Source organism: Mobula hypostoma, chromosome 14 (genome assembly GCF_963921235.1).
Source record: "Mobula hypostoma chromosome 14, sMobHyp1.1, whole genome shotgun sequence".
In the NCBI taxonomy this organism is placed as follows: Eukaryota; Metazoa; Chordata; class Chondrichthyes; order Myliobatiformes; family Myliobatidae; genus Mobula; species Mobula hypostoma.
This window is the reverse complement of record NC_086110.1, coordinates 21,506,980-21,534,115: the sequence shown is the minus strand read 5'-3', so window position 1 is coordinate 21,534,115 and position 27,136 is coordinate 21,506,980. Positions and strand designations below refer to the sequence as shown.

Genomic DNA, 27,136 nt, shown 5'->3' with positions numbered 1-27,136 from the left:
ACAGGTGCCCATGCAAGGCTTCATGGTCATGGTAGTGTTTCTCGGGGTAAACACTGTCCGGTATTTGACTGCTACTTTTGTCCCTTATTTGAGAGTGAGAAAGTTGACAACCCTAACTGTAAAAGACATGTTGAGGTGAGTTTAACACTACTTGAACACCCCCACCGCCCAGGTCGGCTGGTCCGCGAGAATATTGTTAATATTAAACCGGTCCGTGGTGCAAAAAAGGATGGGGACCCCTGCTGTATTCTGCCTTCAAGTTTGACCTTCCCAAGTGAATCACTTAACATTTTTTTCAGTTTGAACTCCATCTGCCACTTCTCTGGTTAGTAAGATCAGCGGTCTCCAACCACCGGGACGTGGACTGGTGCCGGGCCGCAAGGAAACGATATGATTTGGCGATAGGAGTCAGCTGCACCTTTCCTCATTCCCTGTCATGCCCACTGTTGAACATGAGCGCACGCGTCATCCATGTCAGCGCAGGAAGGAGATCAACTCCTCGAGCTTGCAAATGACGACGGGCTGAAAAGTATGTTTGACATAACATCTCTGCCGGCATTCCGAATCAAAGTCAAGGCTAAATATCCTGAGATAGCCACGAAAGCACTGAAAACGTTGCTTCCATTTCCAACATATCTCTGCAATGAATGCAACGAAAACTAAATTGCGGAATAGACTGGACATAAGGAACCACCTTCGAGTATCGCTGTCACCCATCACCCCTCGATGGCACTGTTTTGTTGCAGGGAAATAAGCCCAGGGCTCCCACTGATTCAGCGATATTGGTGTGTTGCAATGATTTAATATGTTCATACGGGGAAAATATGTGCTGTGTGTTTGATATCCAAATGTTACTTAAAATGTTGTGATGCTATTGACTTATAAGTGACTTATATAACCATATAACAATTACAGCACGGAAACAGGCCATCCCCGCCCTTCTGGTCTGTGCCAAATGCTACTCTCACCTAGTCCCACTGACCTGCACTCAGCCCATAACCTTCCACTCCTTTCCTATCCATATACCTATCCAATTTTTCTTTAAATGATAATATTGAACCTGCCTCTACCACTTCTACTGGAAGTTCGTTCAACACTTACTCCAAGCTCCCCTGTTAATTGATTTATCACTATATTCATGCGAGGAAAATATGCGCTGTGTGTTTAATATTAAATTCGTTAGATAAACCCATTTAGAAACGAAATTGAGTGTATTAGCCACTTATCACCTATATTCCGGACATGATTAACACCCCCCCCCCCCACCCCGGACACGGAATCGCCAAAAATATTTGTAGAAAAAAATCAGCATGTACACACATGCGCACTGGTGCCCGAGCAAGGCTTCATGGGTATTGTAGTCTTTCTCATAGTAAACACAACGTATTTGACTGCTACTCTTGCTGTTGGCAACCCTACCCCCCCCCCGGATCGGCCGGTCCGCAAGAATATTGTCAATAATAAACCAGTCCGTGTTGCAAAAAAGGTTGGGGACCCCTGGGTAAGATTTTGGAGTCCATTATTAAAATAAGGTTTTGAGGTACTTGGAGACATATCACATAGTTCAAAATAAATTTTATTATCATTGTACATATGTCACATGTACAACCTGTGATTCATATTTTGTGGTCATGCTCAACAAATCTATAGAATAGTAACCAGAGTGTGATGAAGCCAGTCAGTGTACTCTGCACCACACATCTATAGAAGTTTGTCAAAGTTTTAGATGTCTTGCTGAATCTCTGCAAACTTTTAAGGATGTAGAGGAGCTGCCTCAATCTGTTGTAATTGTGTTTGTGTGCTCGGCCCAGGACAGATCTTCTGAAATAGAAACTCAAGCAATCTCTGATCCTCCGGTGACGACTGGCTCGTGAGCCTCTGGTTTCCCTCTCCTGAAGTCTACAGTCAGTTCCTTGGTCTTGTTGACATTGAGTGAGAGGTTGCTGTCATGATGCCACTCAGCCAGATTTTCCATGTCCCTCCTATATGTTAATTCATCACGACCTTTGATTCAGCACATGATGGTAGTGTCATCAGCAAACTTGAATATGGCATTGGAGATGTGCTTGGCCTCAGTCATGAATGTAAAGTGAGTAGAGTAGACTGAAATAGGCTGACATCAGCATGGTTTTCTTAAGGAGAAATCTTGCATGACAAATCTGTTGGAATTCTTTGAGGAATTAACAGACAGGATAGGCAAAGGAGAATCAGCGGATGCCGTTTACTCCTTTCGAACAGAAATGAGTAATTTCTTTAGCTAGAAGGTGGTGAATCTGGAATTCATTGCCATAGATGCTGTGGAGGCCAAGTCATTGGGTATGTTTAAAGCAGAGATTGATACATTCTTGATTAATAAGAGTCAGAGAATGGTTGAGAGGGATCAGTCATGCCGTGATGGAGCAGACTCGATGGACTGAGTGGCCTGATTCTGCTTCTGTTTTATGGTTTTATGGTCTCAGCCCAGTTCTGCCTCCTGTCAGTGACCCATTGTAACTTAAGATAAATGTCTATACTATTCACAACTCCACCAACCTTTGTGTCATCTGCAAATTTGCTAAACTGCCCTTCCACTTCCTCATCCAAGCTACAAATAAAAATCAGAGACAGCAAGGGTCCTGGAATGTATAACTTGCATGTTGTCTGGGAGAAGGGGGAAGCATTAATTCACATGTGTTAGTATCGCAGTGGAATAGAGAAGAGCTTGCCCAGGTGGGTTGGAGGAGGATAGTGGCGGGGATGATGACAGAGCAGAGATGGCTGAAATTTCTGGGAATAGTTCATAAGGCGCAGGATAGATATGTCCCACAGAGGAAGAAGTTCTCAATTGGCAGGAGTAGTCTACCGTGGCTGACAGAGGAAGCTTAGGACTGCATGAAAGCCAAGGAAAGGGCATATAAGATAGCAAAAGTGAGTGGGAAGTTGGATGATTGGGAAGCTTTTAAAATCCAACAAAAGGCAACTAAAAAAGCTATAAAAAGGGAAAAGATGAAATATGAGGGCAGACTAGCTAATAATATAAAGCAGGATACCAAAATTTTTCAGTTATATAAAAGTAAAAGGGAGGTGGGAATTGATATTGGACCATTGGAAAATGATGCTGGTGAGGTAGTAATACGAGACAAAGAGATGGCAGATGAAGATGAACTTAGTGGGTACTTTGCATCTGTCTTCACTGTGGAAGACGCTAGCAGTGTGCCAGAGCTTCATGAGTTTCAGGGAGCAGGAGTGAGTGCCATTGCTATTACAAAGGAAAAAGTGTTGGGCAGACTCAAAGGTCTTAAGGTGGATAAGTCATGTGGGCCAGATAGATTACATCCTGAGAGAGATTGCTGAAGAGATAACAGATGCATTGGTCATGATCTTTCAAGAATCACTTGATTCTGGCATGGTCCCGGAGGATTAGAAGATTGCAGGTGTCACTCCACTATAAGAAGGGAGGAAGATACAAGAAAGGAAATTATAGGCCATTTAGCCTAATCTCAGTGGTTGGGAAAGTGTTGAAGTCTGTTATTAAAGGATGAAGTTTCAAGGTACTTGGAGACTAATAGTAAAATAAGTCAAAGTCAACATAGTTTCTATAAAGGAAAATCTAGCCTGACAAATTTGTTAAGAGTTCTTTGTGGAAGTAACAGGCAGGGTGGACAAAGGAGAGGCAGTGATTGTCATTGACTTGGATTTCCAGAAGGCATTTGATAAGGTGCCACACATGAGGCTGCTTAACAAGATAAAATCTTGTGGAGTTACAGGAAAGATACTGGCATGGATAGCAGAATGGCTGACAGCCAGGAGGCAGCGAGTGGGATCAAAAGGGGCCTTTTCTGGTTGGCTACCAGTGACTAATGGTGTTCTTCAGGGGTCAGTATTGGGACCCCTACTTTTCACATTGTTTGTCAATGATTGGATAATGGAATTGATGGCTTTGTGGTAAAGTTTGCAGATGATATGAAGATAGGTGAAAGGGGTAGGTAGCGCTGAGGAAGCAATGCGATTGCAGCAGGACTTGGACAAATTGGAAGAAAGGACAAACAAAGTGGCGGATGGAATTGTATTATAATGCATTTTGGTAAAAGGAACAACAGTGCGGACTATTATCTTAATGGGAATAAGGTTCAAACATTGGAGCTTCGGAGGGACTTAGGAGTCCTCGTGTAAGACTCCCAGAAGGTTAATTTACAGGTCGAGTCTGTGGTAAAGAAGGTGAATGCAATGTTGGAATTTATTTCAAGGGGAATAGAATATAAAAGCAAGGAGGTAATGCTGAGTTTTTATAAAACATCAGTCAGGCCACACTTGGAATATTGTCAACAGTCATGATGGAATGGTGGAGCAGACTCAGTGGGCTGAATAGCCTAATTCTGCTCCAGTGTCTTAATGGGCTAACAGATCCCTGCGGAACACTGCTGGTCACGGATCTCCAGACAGAATATGCACCATCTACAACTGCTACAGCCAATTCTGAATGCACATAGCCAAGTTTCCCCGGATTTCATGCCTCCTGACTTTCTGAATGAGCCTACCTTACGAAACATCTTACTAAAATCCATATACACCACATTGGCTGCTCTGTTTTCATCAATGTGCCTTGCAAATCCTCAAGCAATCAGAACCCTTCACAAAGCCATGCTGACTATCCCTAATCAGACTGTGCTCCAAGTGTCATTAAATCCTGACTCTTAAGAATCTTCTCCAATAGTTTGTCCACCTCTGAAGTAAGACTCAATGACTGAAAATTCCCAGGGCAATCCCTACTCCCTTTCTTGGTAGTCAGAGCTTAAGTGCTCTTTTGGACTAATTGGTGTTATCAAAGAAGGAGTTTTACTCTGGTTAGCAAAAAAGAAATGGGCACAGTATGGATGCAAGAACTGCAAGATTAGCCACTTCAGGAGAATGTACAAGTTGAGTGACACTGAAATCTGTCTCTTCTCTTAAAAAAAATTGAAATTTAACTTGAGTACAGTAAGACAAAATAATGTCGACCTGTTACAAGGTTGATGGAAAGCAAGTCTCTAATTATGTAGTTGGTGTAAACTAGTGGTCACCAACCTTTTTAAGCCGAAGGGCCCCTACCTCGACCTTAGTGAAAGGCAAGATCTACCTACTAAATCATTCAGAGAAAAAACAGCTCAGATTGTACTGCCAATTTGAGGCCTTTTATTTGGGCTAATTGTATTTGAATTACACAAAATACTTTTTTCTAACTTCCAAATTAATTCAAACAAGAAAACACTGTAAATAGCATATCTTTAAGAATATTACAATACTCAACACCTTTAATTCTAAGTTTCAATATTTAATTTTATTTCAACACGAAAAAATAAATGAATAAAAATTGACTGTTGCACTCAGTGTGATGACTGGGGCTGAATACTTATTGCTAGTTCCCTGAAATTTGGCTCATAATTACAGTCAGCCAGTCTGAGACAGTCTGTGAGGTGTCTGTCAGTAAGATTTAATAATTTTTTTTATCTGTGAAAATGCAATTTCACATAGATAAGTTGACCGGAAGTAGGCACTGACTTTTAGTGGTATAAAACCAACGCATACACTGCGCATTGCTGGGGCCCCATCAGTAGTAATTGTCACCAGTTTATGAATGGGGTTGTCATTTTCACGGACATATTTTTTAAACATTGTAAATATTCCCACCTCTCGTTCTCTCCTTTAAGTGAGGAAGTCCTTCTTTGTTGTAAAATCCTGGAAAGCCATTCTGACAAATATAACATGCTGAGCTGTTTGCATTACATCCAGGGATTCATCGAACTGTAGTGAAAAATATTCACGTCCTCTAACAGTGACTCTACCCTCCTTGTCACTGTTGCAGGGCCAAGCAGTATATTATGTATTGCGGTTGTGATGTCGTTTTTGTTTTTAAAGTCGTTAAAAACAGTCTCCGCAGTAATGGCCGTTGCTTCCTTGAATAAATCGCCATCTGTAAAAGGTTTCTTGTGTTTAGCCAAAAGGTGATTTACATGAAATGATGCTTCAACAGTGGCCTTATTTTGAGCAGCATGTTTTGTGAAAAACGATTGCTGGGCCTTCAACCCTGATTTCAGCTCCTTAACTTTCCTGGCATGAATTGCGCTCTTTGGGGGTAGGTGTCTTTAAATTTCTGGTGGTTGGTGTGGTGGTGCCGCTCCAAATTCCCTCTTTTAGTCAGTGCTTGTGTTTGGTGGCACAATATACATACACACTTGTCTTTCACCAAGGTAAATAGAAAGTCCTCTTCCCATTCTGGATGGAATTTGTACGTTTTCACCTTTCATGGAGCCTCCGCCGTGCTATCAGGATATCACGAGCGAGTGCTGTATATTGATGTTTGCGACAGTCTGTACTCTTATCCAGTGGTCCCCAACCACCGGGCCGCAAAGAATGCAGCGGTACAGCAGTGGCCGGAATGCACCCAGCACATCTTTAAGAAAAAAAAGCTGAAATAAAGAAGCTAATTAATTAGGTGCTGCCCGGCAAGTAAATGTTGGCCAAGATCAGAGGTGTCGCAGTCGGCAATCGCCTCTGATCTGGGCCAACATTTACGTGCCAGGCGGCACCTCATTAATTAGCTTGTTTATTTCGGCTTTTTTCTTAAAGGTGCGCTGGGTGCGTTCTGTCTACCGCTGTACTGCTGCATTCTTCGCGGCCCAGTGGTTGGGGACCACTGCGTATCTAATTTAATTCGTCCCTTTGATGCAGCACAAGCTACGCTGAAAATGCAGTGCATGGCGGGGGTGCTACACACATGTGCACTGGGCAGAAAGAACGGAACGAAAACCCCACAACCTGGAAACAATCTCTCTTTACAAACAGCTTTGTACCAAAAGTATTGCTATATTACCTTTATCCTAATTAGTATTACTTATTTTTATAATGCTCACATTACAACAGTATTTGGATTTATTTTTTGATTTTTTTCGGGATCTACTGGGAAAGTCTCAAAGATTGACCGGTCGATCGCAATCGACGGGTTGGCGACCCCTAGTGTAAACATACGTACTTAGTGTACCGTATGAAATTTTTGTCCTGTGTAGGGAAGGATTTAATTTATTTGCAAATGATCTGGCAAAATGTTGATGAATTGATTCCCATGGCTAGGCTATTGCCTATGAGAAATGATGGAAATGAGAAGAAATCTTATTGAAGTATTACTCTGTAATTGTATGATGTAAACATTTATTTCTGAGTTTATTACAGAAAATTAAGACGTGAAAGAATAGGACCTATCAAGTGTGACAGTGGGAAAGTGTGTATGAAATAGTAGGGGTACTTAATGGATACTGTAGTATTCACTATGGAAAAGGATCTTGGTGATTGTAGTGCTAGCTTGCAGCAGACTGAAAAGCTTGAGCATGTAGATATTAAGAAAGAGGATGTGCTGGAGCTTTTAGAAAGCATCAAGTTGGATAAGTCGCTGGGACCAGATGAGATGTACCCCAGGCTACTGTGGGAGGCGAGGGAGGAGATTGCTGAGCCTCTGGCGGTGATCTTTGAATCATCAGTGGGGGTGGGAGAGGTTCCGGAGGACTAGAGAGTTGCGGATGTTGTTTCTTTATTCGAGAAAGGGAGTAGAGAGAGCCCAGGAAATTATAAACCAGTGAGTCTTACTTTAGTGGTTGGTAAGTTGATGGAGAAGATCCTGAGAGGCAGGATTTATGAACATTTGGAGAGGCATAATATGATTAGGAATAGTCAGCATGGCTTTGTCAAGGCCAGGTTGTACCTTACGAGCCTGATTGAATTTTTTGAGGATGTGACTAAACACATTGATGAAGGAAGAGCGGTAGATGTAGTGTGCATGGATTTCAGCACGGCATTTGATAAGGTACCCCATACAAGGCTTATTGAGAAAGTAAGGAGGCATGGGATCCAAGGGGACATTGCTTTGTGGATCCAGAACTGGCTTGCCCACTGAAGGCAAAGAGTGGTTGTTGACAGTTCATATTATGCATGGAGGTCGGTGACCAGTGGTGTGCCTCAGGGATCTGTCCTGGGACCCTTACTCTTCGTGATTTTTATAAATGACCTGGATGAGGAAGTGGAGGGATGGGTTAGTAAGTTTGCTGATGACACAAAGGTTGGAAGTGTTGTGGATAGTGTGGAGGGCTGTCAGAGGTTACAGTGGGACATTGATAGGATGCAAAACTGGGCTGAGAAGTGGCAGATGGAGTTCAACCCAGATAAGTATGAAGTGGTAAATTTTGGTAGGTCAGATATGATGGCAGAATATAGTACTAGTGGTAAGACTCTTGGCAGTGTGGAGAATCAGAGGGATCTTGGGGTCCGAACCATAGGATGCTCAAACCAGCTGCGCAGCTTGACGCTGTGGTTAAGAAGGCATACGGTGTATTGGCCTTCATCAATCGTGGAATTGAATTTAGGAGCCGAGAGGTAATGTTGCAGCTATATAGGACCCTGGTCAGACCCCACTTGGAGTACTGTGCTCAGTTCTGGTTGCCTCACTATAAGAAGGATGTGGAAGCCATAGAAAGGATGCAGAGGAGATTTACAAGGATGTTGCCTGGATTGGGGAAGCATGCCTTATGAGAATAGGTTGAGTGAACTTAACCTTTTCTCCTTGGAGCGACGGAGGATGAGAGGTGACATGATAGAAGTGTATAAGATGATGAGAGGCATTGATCGTGTGGATAGTCAGAGGCTTTTTCCTAGGGCTGGAATGGTTGCCATAAGAGGACACAGGTTTAAGGTGCTGGGGAGTAGGTACAGAGGAGATGTCAGGGGTAAGTTTTTTACTTAGTGGTGAGTGCATGGAATGGGCTGCCGGCAATGATGGTGGAGGTGGGTACGATAGGGTCTTGTATGTGACTTTTAGATAGGTACACGGAGCTTATTAAAATAGAGGGCTGTGGGGATGTCTAGTAATTTCTAAGGTAGGGACAGGTTTGGCACAACTTTGTTGGCCGAAGGGCCTGTATTGTGCTGTAGGTTTTCTATGTTTCTATATTTCGTTTTTTTTTCTTTTTTTTTAATTTTATTTTTATTTGGATAAGGAATTCACAATTATCATGTACTTTTTTCACACATAACCTTTTCCATTTTTTGTATGTATAAAACTACAATTATTTATACATTCTTAAGTACACATTGAGATGATATAAAAGGAAAATAAACATTTAAATAGATAATTATGTACTGTGGTAAATCTAACCTATTAGGCTAAATAATGAAATTAGTTGTTAAGAAAAATGGTAATAATAGTTTCCATACAACCCTTCTGGACCATTTCCACTGGTCCAAAATGTTGCATACAAGCCTATATACCAACCATTTGTAGGTGTTTATATCCCAATTTGTTCATGCTTGTTCCTGCCCGCAGACATAATTATCCAATCCCTATGTACTTATTTACTTAATTTTTTCCTTTTTTTTTATCCCTTTCCCAAATCTTTCCCTTTACTTGTGTTAATTCTCTATTTTCCAAAAAAAAAACAAACATTTAGACTAGGGGTGTTTACGTTAGCAATATTACTGTGTTGATGAGAAGAGCAATATAAATCATTAGGAGAGTCATCTAAAGTCTGCTCGCATTGGGGTTATATATTCAATCCATTTATTCCAGATTTGATAAAATGTTTCTTTTTGAGTTCTCAGGGAGTAAGTCAACTTTTCCGTTTTAAATATTTCCAAGATAATTTCGTACCAATCTTCTAATGTAGGTGGTATTGGATTTAGCCATTTTCTAGTGATTGATTTCTTACTTGCTGCTAAGAGGGCCTGCAGCAACTTTATATCTTCCTTCTGTTCAAGGAACAATACATGCCCCAAATAGAGCGTCTCAAAGTTCAGAGGTATCTGGGACCTAAGTACCTTAACTAATGTTCTATGAATACCTTCCCAAAATAGACTTAATTTAGGGCAATCCCAGAAAATATGAAAATGATTTACCTCCTTGGAGCCGCACCTTCTCCAACACATCACATTTGTATCTTTATATTTTTCCTGATGTGGGGTCTTGAAGTATCTTATAATGTTTTTCCAACAATGTTCTCTCCAAGTCAAAGAATTAGTCGAGGACCATTGAAAGCTGCAGATTTTCCCCCAAGCCTCCTCTGAAAGTACCAACCCCGCTTCTTTCTCCCACTTCTCTTTAATATACAGTGTATTTACATTTTTAGCATGGGAGAGTGCATTATATAGGCGAGAAACTGATTTACTAGGTATTGAACTGCAAGCCGAATTCAGAATCTTGAAAAATTCTAATTCTACTTTTGATAGGTCTGTATATCTACAACTCTGGTTAACATAGTTTCATATTTGAAGGTACCTAAAAAAGTCATTATGTTCTAGGCCATGTTTGTCCTGCAGGATTTGGAAACTTTGTAATACTCTTTTATCTATAAATGAGAGGTAGGTTGTAAGACCTTTCTTTATCCATAGCTCAAATCTTTTATCTCCTCTGTTGGGAAGGAATTCGGTATCATATGCACACCATCTAAAGAGTTTTAACATGTTATTAATTCCACATGAATTAACCACCTTCTGCCATACTTTTGATGTAAGATTTATCCAAGCATTATTAAATTTTTCCAACTGGGCCATCAATCCTTTTTCAGCTATTGAGGCCTGAAGAGGAAAACTGTCAACTAATCCAAATTCTATTTCCTTCCATCTAGCCTTATATTCCCTATTACACCAATATAACAGAGGGGTTATCTGTGAGGCATAAAAATAATTTCTCAGGCAAGGAAGAACCATACCTCCTCCTTCCTTCCCTAACTGTAAGGTGTTATATCGAATTCTAGGTTTCCTTCCTTGCCAAATGAAGCGGGAAATCCATTTGTCCCATTCCCTGAATTGATTATCATCCACCTCCACCGGTAAAGTACGGAAAAGATACAATAACCGAGGAATAATATTCATTTTTATAGTATTTATCCTTGAATTTAAACTTAAAAAGGGGATAAGATTCCATCTATGCATATCTGCTTTTACCTCTGAGATTAATGGCCCATAATTTACCTGTGACAGTGTTGAAAGATCCTTTGGCAGGGTTATTCCTAAATATTTTAATGATTTAGCTTCCCACTTAAGATCGTATGTATCCTGCAATTTTTTGGATGGTGTGTAATTTAGGGACATAACCTGCGTTTTCTTTACATTTATTTTATAACCTGATATTTTCCCAAAGTCATCCAACAGTGTAAACAATCCTATAAATGATTTTTCTGGTTCACTCAGATAGACCAAAACATCATCTGCGAATAACGCCACTTTCTGTTCAATCCCTGCCACCTTGATACCTTTTACGATTTCGCTCTGTCTTATTAGTTGGGCAAGTGGTTCAATATATAGCGCAAAAAGGAGAAGAGAAATTGGGCATCCCTGTCTAGTGCCTCTCTCTAAAATGAAGGAGTCAGGGAGGTCCCCATTTATCTTAATTCGGGCTGTAGGGCTGTCATATAGAGTCTGAATTACTTTAATAAACCTTTCTTGAAAGCCGAATCTTCCTAACACTCTGTATAGGAATGCCCAACTAACCGAATCAAAAGCTTTCTCAGAGTTCAATCCTACTACAATTGTCTCTGTCTCGTTCTTATTAACCTGTTCTAATATGTGCAGAGTTCTCCTTGTATTGTCCTGTGTTTGTCTTTGTTGAATAAATCCAGTCTGGTCTAAATGGATTAGGCCAGGTAAAAAGCTTTTCCAATCTGCGCGCTAATATAGGTGTAAATAGTTTGTAATCTAAATTAAGAACACTAATTGGCCGATAATTGCCACATTCTAGTTTATCTTTACCCTCTTTAGGAATAACTGAAATAATCGCTTCTCTCCAGGAAGGTGGAGTTTCTCCTCTCTGCAAGATCCAATTAAAGGTGTTAAGTAGTAATGGGGCTAACTGTGTCTTCAGGGACTTGTACCACTCTGAGGTAAACCCATCAGAACCCGGGGACTTTCCAGCCTTTAACCTAGAGATGGCCACGTTCAGTTCTTTGACAGTTACTGGTTCTAATAAACTTTCATTTTGTAAATCTGTAAGTTTAGGTAGATCTAAAAAATTCAATACACTGTCTATATAGAGCTCATTGGGGGCCCGGGGTTGGGAGTACAGCTCTCGATAATATGTTTCAAAACTCTCTTGAATTTTCCCTATTGTACTCTCCACAAGCTTTGTCTTTGGATTCTTTATTTTATGAATTGTATTGTCTGCTTGTTGTTTTCGTAATTTATATGCTAATAATCTAGCTGATTTACCTCCTACTTCATAATTCTTTTGTCTCAGGTAAAGAAAAATTCTTTGAGTTTCCAACGTATAAATATCATCAATTTCACTTTGCAATTTCCTAATTTCCTGTTTTCGATTTGAATTACTTTTGTTGCTATCTACAACTTGAAGTTGTTTTAATTTTCCTTGAAGGTCTGCTAATTTTTGTGCATTGATTTTTTTCATGTGAGTAGTAATGGAAATAATTTTCCCTCTCAGTACAGCTTTCAATGTATCCCATAAAATCACTGGTGATGTTTCTCCCGTGTCATTAAGGTCTAGATATTCTTTGATTTCTCTCCTTAATCTCTCCATTACTTTCGGGTTATTGAGTATATGTGAGTTTAGCCTCCATAGTGTTTTCCTCATTTTCCTTTCCAGGATTAGAGACATAGAGACTGGGGGATCCGACAGATCAATTGTTGCAATATTACAGTTTTTTATCCTGAGTCTATCTGTATTAAAGATAAAAAAATAGTCTATCCTTGAATAGGCTGAATGAGGGAAAGAGTAATATGTATAATCTTTACTAGTAGGGTGTAATTCCCTCCAGACATCTATAATTCCCAACTCCTCCATCAATTAATTCACTTTCCGAGTCAGAGGTTTATTCTGAGTAACTATTCTTGAAGAATCTAATATAGGATTTAAGCTAATATTAAAATCCCCTCCACAAATTACTACCCCTTGAGAACTGACTATTAGGTCAAAAATGTGTCTATAAAATGACCATTCACTACCTGGAGGAGCATAAACATTCAGCAATGTTTTTTCTGTACCTTCTATTCTTCCTGTGATTTTTACAAACCGTCCTTCTTTGTCTCTAGTCTCTGAAATATGTTCATAATTAAGAGTACTTGATATTAAAGTAGCTACCCCTCTTTTGTGACTCAATTTATATGATGAATAAAATATATGCTTAAAGCCCATTCTTTTTAATTTTCCATGTTCAGATTGGCTCATATGTGTTTCCTGGAGGAAAGCTATTTGTACCCTCTCTTTTTTCAATTTAGACATAATCTTATTTCTTTCAATTGGATTCAAAACCCCATTAACATTATAGGAAATTATTTTTACCAATTCAGTTTGCATTTTTCTCTAGTAGAAAAAAAAGCACTCTCCTTTTCTAAGCAATCCCTTCTCAACAGTAAACCAAGACATATAACCACACCCTAGACATTTCTGAACATATAACATTTGAAAATTTTTCCCGACTTCCCACAGTGAGGCCTGAGCACCGACCCGCCTCAGTTCAGAGGGATAACCTCTATCTTCACCCTGTGTTAGAGGGCCCTCAGCAGTTTGAATAATCATAGAGAATTTTCTCCTATTTATGTCTCGACCATATTGCTATCATTCAAGTTATTCCGCCTAGTTTATTTTCAGTTACCAGTTTTCATTTTACTTTTAAGTCCGATTTACTCTTTTCAGTCATTTATCTTAATTAATCTGTATTCTCTGTACATTCGCGTCTGAATATTTGCAGCTTTTCCTTGTAGTTTGACACTCTGGTTCGAGTGGAGCGTCCTCGCCCCACTAACTGCCACGACTTCTGCTGAATCTTCTCCAGTAGCGACTCCGGTTGGGTGATAACTTTAATAGGTAGTCCCCGGTCCGCCAGGTCCAACGTTGCCTCCTCCACCGTAGCGTAAGTTTTTGTCCCTTCGTCGTAAAAGACTCTCAGCCGAGCTGGATACAGGGTCTGGAATCTGATGTTGTTTTCCTTCAGGACCCTCCGTGTTTCCGTATATTCCTTCCGTCTGGCAAGAATCCCCGGTGCGTAGTCATGGTCTAAACTGATTTTGCAGTTGTTCCACATGAAACCTTTCTTTTGCCATGCTCTTTTAAGCACCTCTTCCTTCGTTCTTTAACTGAGAAATCTGATCAGAATCGATCTGGGCTGGGCGCCTGCCGGGGGCTGTGGTGCCAACGCGCGGTGAGCCCTTTCTATCTGTAGGTCTTTTGCGGCCGGTATATCAAGGTTCTCTCTAAGCAGCTTCTCCACGAAGGGAATCATCAATCCGGGTTTACCTTCGGTTCCTTCGGGAACTCCGTAAATCCTCACATTTTCCCTTCTCGAGTGGCCTTCTTGATCTATTAGCTTCCACTGGAGCTGGTCTTGTAGCTTCAGCATTTCTGCTATCACTTCCTCGGTGTTTTGTAGCTTCTCTTCAATTCCAACAATCCTCGCTTCGGCTTCATCTATCCGCAAGTTAGTTTTTACTATTTCTCCTTTAATATCTTCCAGCTGTTTGCTGTTATCTTGTCGGAACTCGCGAATCTCTCCGAGAATCAAAGACAGAGTCACCGATTCCCCCTCATTATCTCCGTCCTGGCTTGCCGTGGGGGAGCTAGGCCCGTCGCCTTGCTGCATCTCTTTATGTTTATCAGCCTTCGAAGCGGACTTTTTATTCTTGTTCTTAGACATCATCCTTGCCCCTTTTATTAATATAGTTATGCAATATTAAGTATTTGTCTAAATTCGATTTTGGGGCAGTTTACCTTCTTTTTTGTCGAGAGACCTTTTCCTTACGCCGCCATTCCCTTGATGACCCGGAAGTCCTCCCTCGTTTCTATATTTCTATGTTAGAATTACTTTTGATGTGAAATGGAAGTGCTTTAGGTTGCTTGGAATTTAAAGTGAAAGTTGGAAGTAAAATTAGAAATGGTTACTACTTCCATATAGTGTTCAGAGGTAGCTTACTCTCTGCTTGCTTCCCCACCCACGTACACAACCTTCCTCACCCTGCCTGCCTGAAAAGAAATTTTTTAATTCACTCAAGATTTCCCATTGCTTTCAGTTTTAAGACAACTTGGAGGTAATGTCAAGCATGCTGATACAGTATTTATTATAGATTTTTAGGATATTAAAGTTGGGCAGGTTTTGGGGCAGCTTAGGTTAAAGTTGTCCAATTTCCTGACTGTAGTTACTGAGTTAGTTTGGTTCCTATGTCTTCGGAGTTTTCATAGTAATTTTTAAGTAGTATTGAACTTTAAGAATGTCAAGTAATGCTTTGCGTACTTCATCATGGAGTGTTTATGTTTGCAGTGTTGTAAAGTGCCACAACTATTGAAACTAAAGTTGTCTCTGACATGAGCAATTTGTTTCGCAATCCAGCTTGTTGTATTGTGTATCCCACTGCATACCTTTGCAAAGGTCTGAGATTGGTTCTTGAGGGTAGTAGTTGGGTAGCAAATGGTGGATCTTCTAAGTTTGTTTGTATTCAGATATACAAGCACACCTTTGCAGTGCTGTTTAAGAGCTGCTATGTGAACTGGATGTGACCAGTGTAATTGGGTGGATCTGATTAGTATATTCTAGTTCACTTTATTTAAAGTTTCGGATTGGGAATAATAAGGGTATCAGATGGTGGTAGTCAGCTTAACTGCTCTTTTGACCAAATGTTTTGTTAAACATGTTGCCATTCTGTACAGGATGCTTTGTGTGGTTCTCAGGCAGTATTTCAAATTCTTTGTAAGGGCATAAAATAGATCACTGGCAACATATGGTGGCTTTAGGTAACTCACAAAACTTCTACTGGATATACTTATGAACTGTGATCACTGCAATCGACAAACCTGTAATTTTCCTTTAACTAATTTACTTTTGAACAATCTAAACCAGTTGTTCCCAAAGGCCACAAGACATATCAGAATTAGGCCATTTGGTCCATCGAGTCTAGACACCAGACACTAGAGCCCTTCAGCCCTCGATGTTGTGCTGACCCATATATTCCTTTTTAAAAAAGTACTAAACCCACACTACCCCGTAACCCTCTATTTTTCTTTCATCCACGTACCTGTCCAAGAGGCTCTTAAATACCCCTAATGTTTTAGCTTCCACTACCATCCTTGGCAAGTCATTCCAGGCATCTACAACCCTCTGTGTTAATAATAAAAAAAACAACTCACCCCTGATGCCCTCCCTAAACTTCCCTCTCTTAACTTTGTACATATGCCCTCTGGTGTTTGCTATTCGTGCCCTGGGAAACAGGTACTGGCTATCCACCCTATCTATGCCTCTCATAATCTTGTAGACCTCTATCAAGTCCCCTGTCATCCTCCTACGCTACAAAGAGAAAAGTCCCAGCTCTGCTAACCTTGCCTCATAAGACTTGTTTTCCAATCTAGGCAACATGCTGGTAAATCTCCTCTGCACCCTCTCCATAGCTTCCACATCCTTCCTATAATGAGGTGACCAGAACTGAACACAATACTCTTAAGTGTAGAGAGTACTCTGTACTCTTGAACTCAATCCCCCTATTAATGAAGCCTAGTATCCCATAGGCCTTCTTAACTATCCTATCAACCTGTGCAGCGATCTTGAGGGATGTATGGATCTGAACTCCAAGGCCCCTCTGTTCATCCACACTTAAGTAACCGACCATTAACCCTGTACTCAGCTTTCTGGTTTGTCCTTTCAAAATGCATTACCTCACACTTATCTGGATTGATCTCCATCTGCCACTCTTCTGCCCAACTCTGCATCCTGTCTACATCCTCTTGTAACCTTCAACAACCTACAGCTCCATCCACAACTCCTCCAATCTTCGTGTCATCTGCAAATTTACTCACCCATCCTTCCGCCTCTTCATCCAGGTCATTTATAAAAATCACAAAGAACAGGGCTCCCAGGACAGATCCTTGCGGCACTCCACTAGTCACCGACCTCCAGGCAAAATACTTTCCTTTCACTACTACCCTCTGCTTTCTTCCTGTAAGCCAATTTTTTATCCAAACAGCCAAGGTTCCGCTGATACCATGCCTCATGACTTTCTGGATGAGTCTCTCGCGGGGGACCTTGTCAAATGCCTTGCTAAAATCCATGTAGACCACATCTACTGCCCTACCCTCATCGATTTCTTTTGTTACCTCTTCAAAAAACCCAGTTAGGCTCGTGAGGCACGAGCTTCCTTTCACAAAGCCATATTGACTATCCTTGAGTAGACTGTACTTCTCCAAATGCTTGTAGAGTCTGCTTCACCATTTCATCATGGCTGATCCATTTCCTCCTCAACCTCATTTTCCTGCCTTATCTTTCACGTCCTAACTAATCATGAACCTATCAGCCTCCGTCTTAAGTATACCTAATGACCTGACTTCCACATCCACCTGTGGCAACGAATCCCACAGATTCACCACCCTCTGGCGAAAGAATTTCCTCCTTATCTCCATTCTGAATGGATGTCCCTTTATGTTCCCTCTGGACCTAAACTCCTCCACCAGAGGATTATCCTCTCCATGTGCATTCTATCCAGACCCTTGAACATTCCACCAGTTTCAATGAGATCCCTCCTCATTCTTCAAACCCTGGCAAGTACAGGCCCAGTGACATCAAATGTATGATAAACATTTCATTCCTGGAGTAATTTTTGTGAACCTCCTCTGAGCCCTGTCCAAAGTCAGCACATCCTTTCTTAAATAAGGGGCCCGAAGCTGCTCATCGTGCTCCAAGTGCAGCCTCACCAGTGCCTTATGAAGCTTCAGTATTACATCCTTGTTTTTATATTCTAGTCCTCTTGAAAAGAAAGCAAACATTGCATTTGCCTTCCTCACCAACTCAACCTGTTAATTAACTTTTAGAGAATCTAGCACAAAGCCTCCCAAGTCCCTTCGCGCCTCAGTTTTTTGAATTTTCTCCCATTTCTCTCCAAAATAGTCTATGCTTTTGTTCCTTTTACTAAAGTGCATGCCCATTTACCTCCCGACACCATATTCCACCTGCCCCTTTTTTACCCATTCTCCTAATCTAATTCCATTGTAGCATCTCTGCTTCAACACTACTAGCCCCTCCAGCCATCTTTGTATTATCTGCTAACTTGGCCACAAAGCTGTCAATTCCATCATCCAGATCATTGACATATAAGATAAAATGTGGTCCCAACACAAACCCTTGAGGAATGCCCCTACTCACCAGCAGTCAATCAGATAAAGGCCTCCTTTATTCCCACTCTTTTGCTTCCTGCCAATCAGCCAGTGCTCTATCCACGCTCGTATCTTTTCTGTAATTCCACTGACACTTATTTTGTTAAATAGCCTCGTGTGCGGTACCTTGTCAAAGGCCCTCTGAAAATCCAAGTACACAACATCCTCCAATTCTCCTTTGTCTATCCTGCCTGTTATTTCCTCAAAGAGTTCCAACACACTTGTTAGGCAAAATTTTTCCTTAAGGAAACCATGCTGCGTAAGACTTATTTTATCATTTGCCTTTCAAGTACCCAAAACCAAATCCTTAATCAACTCCAACATTTTCCCAAACACTGAGGTCAGACTTACTGGCCTATAATTAATTACCTTTCTTCTGCCTCCCTCCCCTTTTGAAGAGTGGAGTGACATTTGCAATTTTCCAGTCCCCTGGAACTGTGCCATGCCAGAATCTTGTGATTCTTGAAAGATCATCACTAATGCCTCCACAATCTATTCAGCTACTTCTTTCAAAACCCTGGGGTGTAGTCCAACTGCTAAAGTTTAAGGGAACAGGGGATTCTCAGATTCCTGTAAACAATGGATTCAGTACTGACTGTCTGTGACTGCAGTGTGTTTGAATAATATCTCACAGCTGCTTTCTTTGGAGCAAGATAAGGATTAAAGTTCACCCGGAACCAAACCCCCGCGGATAAGGAGGGCCGACTGTACTGCTAGTCTTCTACAGTGAGGACTGATGCAAAGTACTTACTCAGTTCCTACGCTATTTCCTTGTCCCCCATTATTACCTGTCCAGCGTTATTTTCCAGCGGTCTAATATCTACTCTCGCCTCACATTTAGTCTTTATATATCTGGGGGAAAAAACGGTTTCCTCTTTGATACTATTGGCTAGCTTACCTTCATATTTCATCCTTTCTATTCTTATAGTTCCATCCCTGCTAGTGTTCCCTTCCAATCTACTTTGACCAGCTTCTCTCCCTTTCCTCTGTAATTCCCTTTACGCCACTGTAAAACTGATACATCTGACTTTAGCTTCTCCCTCTTAAATTGCAGGGTGAATTCTATCATATTGTGATCACTGCCTGCCTAGGGTTCCTTTACCTTAAGCTACCAAATCAAATCTGGTTAATTAGACACACAATCTAGAATTGCCTTTTCCCTAGTGGGTTCAACCAAAAGCTGTTCTTAAAAAATTTTCTGTCTTGGAATCCAGCAGCAACCTGATTTTCCCAATCTACCAGCATATTAAAATGCTCCATGACTATCCCCCATGCTCTTTTGACATGCCTTTTCTATCATAAAGGACAAACCAGAATTAACTGTGCACTGATGATATTTCTTTGTCTGGTGAGGAAACATCTGCACTGAAGGGTTTCGGCCGGAAGCGTTGACTAGTACTCTTTTCCATCGATGCTACCTGACCTGCTGAGTTCCTCCAGCATTTTGTATGTGTTGCTCGAAGTAAATTGTCAAGATTGGAGAACATGTGAACCCAACCATCAACCACCCAAGCTACCCATTTTTCCGAATTATTTTCAACAGGTTTCAATAGGTATATTTAATGTCAGAGAAATGTATATAAAATACATCCTGAAATTCTTTTTCTTCGCAAACATCTATGAAAACAGAGGAGTGCCCCAAAGAATGAACAACAGTTAAATGTTAGAACCCCAAAGACCCCCATGCATGAGCAGCAGCAAAGCAACGACACCTCACACCGAGCACTCAAGTGTCCAGCAAAGTATCAATAAGACACAGATTTGTAGTACCCCAAAGACTACTTGTTCATCTGGTAATTACATACCGCAGGCTTTCTCTGTCCCTAATAAGGAAAAAAGTGTCCCCATTTCACAGCAAGAGGGGAGACATAACAAAGCAATTCACTGATTGTGGTGTTAAAATCTGTTCTGTCACTTTTTCCAAGCTCTGTGCACAAAGAACTGAGGTCTCGGCACACAGCCAGCAGCCAGCTCGCTGTTTATGATCTTTCGTCTCCCACAACACGTCAGGCGGTGGCACTGGCCTTGAATCTGCCTGCCTCCAGAGCCACGAAAATCCAGCACCCTGAAGGCGTGCTGGTCTTCCAGGCCGCATCCTTGGCATATCGAATAGGGACCGGTCATGAGACCCTGAGAGCAGGTCCCATCTCTGCAAAGAACCAAAGTCAGCATGTAACTCTAGGTCAGGGGAAAAAAGAGGGTTCAAACATGGAGCCATTTCCGAAGACGCAAGATGTTTCTGTTAAGGCGCCATCATCCTCCTAAGCTCTGCCCACCATCTCCTGTTGTAATTTGTAGCCATATCCTGGCTACTGTTAGGAAGCCTATATACAACTCCCATCAGGGTCTTTTTACCCATGCAATTTTTTAACTTGACCCACAAAGATGCTATATTTTCCAATCCTCTGTCACCTAAGGATTTGATTTCACTTTTTACTAACAGAGCCATGCCAACCCCGCTGTCTACCTGCCTGTCCTTTCGATATAACGTGTATCCTCGGATGTTAAGCTCCCAGCTGTAATCTTCTTTTAGCCATGGCTCAGTGATGCCCACAATGTTGTACCTTCCAATCTGTAACTGCGCTGCAGGATCATCCACCTTATTCTATATACTATGTGCATTCATGTTGACACCTTCAGTCCTGCATCTGTCACTCTTTTTGATTTTGTCCCCCTTTTACACTGCAACTCATTCCACTGACTGAAATTTTGCCCTATATTCTGTCTGTCCTTCCTGATGTTATCACTACAAACAGCTTCTGCTTGTAAGCCAACAGGCCTATCCTAAGCCCTATCTCTGTAGTTCCCACCATCCTGCCAAATTAGTTTAAATCCTCCCCAACAGATCTTGCAAACTTGTCTGCAATAATCCCCCTCAGGTTCAGGTGTAAAGCCCGACCCCTTTGTACAGGTCATAACTTTCCCAGAAGAGATTTTCAGTGATGCAGAAATATAAGTCCTTGCACCAGTTCCTCAGCCACCCAATCATCTGCTGAATCATCCTATTCTTCACTTCACTGGCATGTGGCACAAATAGCAATCCAGAGATTGCTACCCTGGAGGTCCTGCTTTTCAACTTTTACCTAGCTCCCTAAGTCCTCTCTTCAGGAACTCCTCAGATCGTCTACTTATGTCATTGGTGCCAATATGTACCAAGACATCTGGCTGCTCATTATCCCCCTTTAGAATGTCATGGACCTGATCTGAGATGTCCCTTACCCTGGTACCTGGGAGGTGCCATCCAGGTGTCTTATCATACCCACAGAATCTCATGTCTACACCTCTAGCTATGGAATCCCCATTGCTGCCGCTATCCTCCTCTTCACCCCCACTTCCCTTCTGAGTCGCCGTGTCAGACTCAGTGCCAAGACCTAGTTCCCCTCTTCCTCCCTCCCCGCTGCCCCCCCCTTTCCCAGTAGGTTGTGCTCTTCAACAGTATCCAAATAGTTTATTTTTTTAAGGGGAATGGTCATAGGGATACTCTGTACTGGCTGCCCAATTTCCTTCCCTCTCCTGACTCATTTACTATTGGCTACTCTTGTGCAAGATGTATGTAAGGGTGCAGTTGCAAGCTGATTTTAAACAGCAATGCGCAAGAAAATAACCTTGCATTCTGAGAGAACCTTGGTATCTTGGAGGATTAAGAAGCTATCTTACAAACCTAATTGCACCCAGAAATGGGAAGGATAAGATGGAAATCAGAATGTGGAAGCAGTATCTTTGGCTCAAAGCGTTCTATTTGCTACTTAAAAGTTCTGAGATCACAAACTTGCATCATCACATCTTTCCTTAAGCCATTTATCTAATTGAGATGTAATTTTTGCTTCATTCATTAGTTCTGATGTTACATTATTTTAGCTCTAAATCACTATCTTTATATGTATTTTGGTGACTTCTTGTAGCCACGTGTTGGGGATGCTTTAAAGTTCTCAGCGCTTTCACATCGCAAGAACCTGGAAAACGTACTTGATAAAAACCTCACTTATTGACATGCATTCTGCCTGCCACTTTTGATATTCTTTTTGATCTTCAGAATAACTTGCTGTGTAGCCTGTTTTAGTACTGTCCAAGCATTTGGATATTGTGATCTCTGTATATTCAAATAATATTTTAAATGGAATAGAAATGAACCCAGAATCCTCCGATATGCTGCTGCTAAAATTCAGTTTCTGTGTGAAACTTCTGTACAATCTACTTATTAAACAAAAACTTTGTATTCATAAAAGTTATAACAGCTGTAGCCCTTATGGTATCGTAAATTTATTCTCGGACATACTTTGCGGTATTACTCATGCAAGTTTTGTACACAGTCCATCCAGTTAGTTGTGATGCATGAATCAACATTATAGATAATCCATGGGTGCCCATCTCTGCCTCTTGATTAACTCTTAGAATTATCTGAACTGTGAAAGATGACATAACTTTTATTAATTTGTACAATTAATTGCAGCCATTTAACAAGATCAAAAATTAGCTATAATTGTCTTCACGCATCAGATTAATACCTGGTGAGAAATGTAATGTAGTCCCTGTGGACAAAAGTTTTAAGTATCAAATGAGATTTTTACAGTACAGGTATACATACACATTCGCTTGAGATTTTGCTAATTACAGTGGTAGAGTTATAGGAATTAGCAAATCACCCTTTGGCTATGTAAGGCCAAGCTTAATAGTTCTATAGCTCTGTCTATTTAATACTTTCTGTGCATACTTTAAAATCTTCCTTTTTGGATAACCATTTGATCATCTCACTATCAATCTGCCGTCACCGGCATCTCTTACATTTCGTGCACTTTTTACTTTCCACAGGGATTGCTACCTACGCGACTCCCCTGCCCATTTGTCCCTCCCCATGGATCTCTCTCCTGGTACATATCCTTGCAAGCAGAATGAGCATCACATATCCTCCCTCACTGCCATTCAGCATCCCAAATAGTCCTTCCAGGTGGGGTGACACTTCACCTGTAAGTCTGTTGTGATCATCTACTGTGCTCCCTATGTGGCCTGCTGTATATTGGTGAGACAAGACATAGATTGGGACACTGCTTCGCCAAGCACCCACACTCCAGAAAAAGTGGGATCTCTTGGTGACCACCCATTTCAATTTTACTTCTCATTCTCGTTCTGACATGTCTATCCATGGCCTCCACTACGGTCGCGATGGAGGTTGGAGGAGCAACACCTATATTCTGTCTGTGTAGCCTCCAACCTGATGGCTTTAACATTGATTTCTCAAAATTCTGGTAATTCCCCCCCACCTTACACCATTCCTCTTTTTTTTCGCCAATGCTGATGAAGGGTCTTGGCCCAAAACGTTGACTATACTCTTTTCTATGGATGCTGCCTGGCCTGCTAAGTTCTTCCAGCAATTTGTGTGTGTTGCTTAGATTTACAGCATCTGCAGATTTTCTCTTGTTTGCCATTCCCATTTGACTCCTCTCACCTTATCTCCTTTTCTGCCCATCACCTGCCTCCTTCTCCTTCTCCTTCTCCTCCTCCTCCTTCCCTAGTCTTCTACCCCTTTGATCAGATTCCCCCTTCTCCATCCCTTCATCTCTTTCACTAATCAACTTCCCAACACTTTACTTCACCCCTCCCCCTCTCCTGGTTTCACCTATCACCGACCACCTTGTACTACTTCCTCCCATCCCCCCACCTTCTTGCTGTGACCTCTCATCTTTTTTTCCAGTCCTGATGAAGGGTCTTGGCCCGAAATGTGGACTGTTTACTCTTTTCTGTTGATGCTGCCTGGCCTGCTGAGCTCCTCCAGCATTTTGTGTGGCTTGGATTTCCAGCATCTGCAGATTTTCTTGTACAGCATTTGACATTTTAAAAAATTGTTTAATAATGTTCCTAAAAAGTGCATGGGATGCTTTGGTGTTTATAGGTGCTATATAAAAACAAGTATTGGAACCTGGATTTGCTAGGAACTTTTTCACGTGTTTGAGTATCTAATGGAAGAAAATTAATTCCATAAAGCTATTGGACACGAGTAGAATTAGACAATTTGGCCCATTGAATCTGCTCCACTGTTTCATCATGGCTAATTTATCATTCCCCATTCTCTTGTCTTCACCCCATGTAACCTTTGAACTCCTAATCAAGAAGCTATCAGCTTCCACTTTAAATGACTTGTCCTCCACAGCCCTTTGTGGCAGTGAATTCCACAGATTCATCATCCCTTGGTTAAAGAAATTCCTTATCTCTGTTCTAAATGGACAACCTTCTATTCTGAGGCTGTACCCTCCGGTCCTAGACTTCCCGCAGAATAAGAAGCATCCTCCCCACATCTACCCTCTCAATGAGGTCCTCTCCCCCCCTTGCCAATTTTTCTAAACACCAGCGAATATAGGCCCATCAAATGCTTTTCATGCATTAACCCTCATGAAACTCCTCTGGACCCTCTCCAAATCCAGCACGTCTTTTCTTGAGATAAGGGGCTCAAAACTGCTCACAATACCCCGTGTGGTCTGACCAATGCCTTATAAAGCCTCAGCATCACATCCTTGTTTTATATTCTAGTCCTCTCAAAATGAATGCTAACATTGCAATTGCCTTTCTTACCATTGACTCAACCTGCAAGTTAACCGTTACAGTATCCTGGACGAGGACTCCCAAGTCCCTTTGCACCTCTGATTTCTGAATTTTCTCCCTGTTTAGAAAATAGCCTATGCTTTTATTCCTTCTACCAAAGGGCAAGGGCATGACCATGCACTTCCCTACTCTGTATTCCATCGGACATTTCTTTGTCCAATCTCCTAATTTGTCTAAGTCCTTCTGCTTCCTGATTCCTCAACACTACCTGCTCCTTCATCCATCTTTGTATTGTCTGCAAATTTGGCCACAAAGCCATCATTAGCTCCTTAGCAGCTGTTTTTATCTTTAGACTATGCCCATGCCAAGACAGTAAATGAAGAGGTGACATTTCTAAATAACTTCTGATTTTATTAAGGTGTCAATAACACTTGAATGTTCTTGTGAGGTTGTGTCATTATTGTGATTTTTTTTTGTTCCAGGCAGGGAAAAATTTTGCTTTTCTGTATATAAATTTACATGATACCAAGCATTGATCTTTGACATCCCATGGTGTAGATCATTTTGAATGCCTCTGCTTATATTCAATAGTTGGGGAAACTATGCTTGTTTAATGTGGATAAAACGTAGTTGGGATTGGTTCCCTAGTCATTGTGAATCTGTTCATTATTGTAGAAGCATGGTAGCAGCAAAATGTCTAGAATAGTTCTAAAAGTCTCCGACAAAGTGAACAATTTTAAACTGAAATATTTTTCTTTGCATCTGTTTAGTGCTTGAGGCTGACTGATCAGAATGAATGAAAAGCCTCTTTGGGAGCAGATTGGAAGTAGCTTTGTGGAACATTACTATCAAATTTTTGATACAGATAGGAGTCGACTAGCACCATTATATGTAAGTATGAACTTGGTTCTGTCTACTATTTGTAATTTTTCTTCACTGGGGTATGATTAGAAAAAATAAACTTGCTTTCACAATGAGTGCTTTTTTCCAAAAAATGTTCCAATGTTTCACAAAATTCATTTTTCTAAGGCATTCTTTTCATGGTTCACCATTGTTGTGTTTCTAGGCCTCTGGCTCTTTATTGTTTATAGTATTTATAGTAGTTGAAAGCCAGTTTTTCAATAAAATGAATGAATTATGTTGCATTATATATAATTCATTGCAATCAAATCATTGATAAAATTATCAGAAGTAAAACTGGGACATTTTAATAGACTAATCTAGTTTGCCTAGGAAGCTATAGAGATTTTTGCTTGCATTGTGAAGAAAAAAATGTTACTGAACTTAAAGTGCATTTTGGCATATAATACAGAAAAATATACTTTTGGTTTATTTCAAGGCCATTGTCTGTTTGTGTAAATGAAATGGATTCCTTTTAACACTAATCTAAAGCGTAGTGTTCTCCCAAGAAAAAGTACTGTTCATCTGTTTGTAAAATATGCAGGATCTTTGGTGAAGATACCATTAGAGCCATGAATTCAAAATTGTAGTGTCATTGCATTGGGAGTGAGTTGCTTTAATTCTTTTTTTTTTGTAATTTATTTTTTATTGAAGTTCATCATCAAACAAAACTCCATCAGATGTATTTCAGATACTGTACATATATATCATAGTCATATTTGTCACAAATCTCCACATAGTATTTATCTGAGGTATACATTTGTAGAAAGAAGAGGAAAGAAAGAACAATCAAAAGAAGAAGATTATGTACAAAGTAGGGAGCGATCTTTTTTTAACAACATTCATTGACTTGTGAGAATAAAATCAGGCCTATGAGGTGTTATGTAGTTAAACCCTTTTTCCCAGTATGAATCAAATTGTTCCAACTTATGATTAACAGATGCTGTTATCTTCTCCATTTTGTAAATGTCCATTGTAATTTCCATCCATACATTTAAAGTTGGGCTCTCCTGTGATAACCATTTTCTGGTAAGGGTCTTTTTACCAGCCACCAGCAGTATATTCGTTAAATATTTATCTATTTTCAACCATTCTTGAGGTATATACCCAAAATATATAGTCTTACTCTCTAAGGGTATTTCACATTTAAAGATATCTTGTAGGGCATTATGTATCTCACTCCAATAGTCTTTGATAATGGGGCATTCCCAGAAAATAGGATAATGGTTTGCATTTTGATTTCCATAATTTCTCCAGCAAACAAGGAGGTTACTATCATAATGGGATTTCTGAGAGGGTGTAATAAAATACCGTATCAAGTTTTTCCACCCATACTCCCTCCATTTCGGTGAACTAGTGGACTTCCATTGATACCTCCATATTATTGTCCATTCTTCCTCAGATATTATTATCCCTCCTTCCTTCTCCCACTTTGTTTTAATGTATGAAGTCGAATGTGTTTTAAGATTTGACAAAGCCTTATACATGCTTGAAATTATTCTGCTACCGTTGTCTGAATTATATGCTTTTCTAAATAGCTCTATCAAACATGTACTTGCCTTGGTT

The 27,136-nt window shown here is 40.7% G+C and overlaps 1 protein-coding gene across 1 annotated transcript in view; it reads left to right on the top strand.

The window, feature by feature from the left end:
- The window catches only part of nutf2 (nuclear transport factor 2), a 63,437-nt gene that overhangs the window by 4,875 nt on the left and 31,426 nt on the right, over positions 1-27,136 (top strand). The window contains exon 2 of the mRNA XM_063066788.1: positions 25,441-25,561. Coding sequence (XP_062922858.1) covers positions 25,463-25,561 — 99 coding nt within the window. The 5' untranslated portion in view covers positions 25,441-25,462. The remainder of the gene's footprint in view (positions 1-25,440; positions 25,562-27,136) is intronic.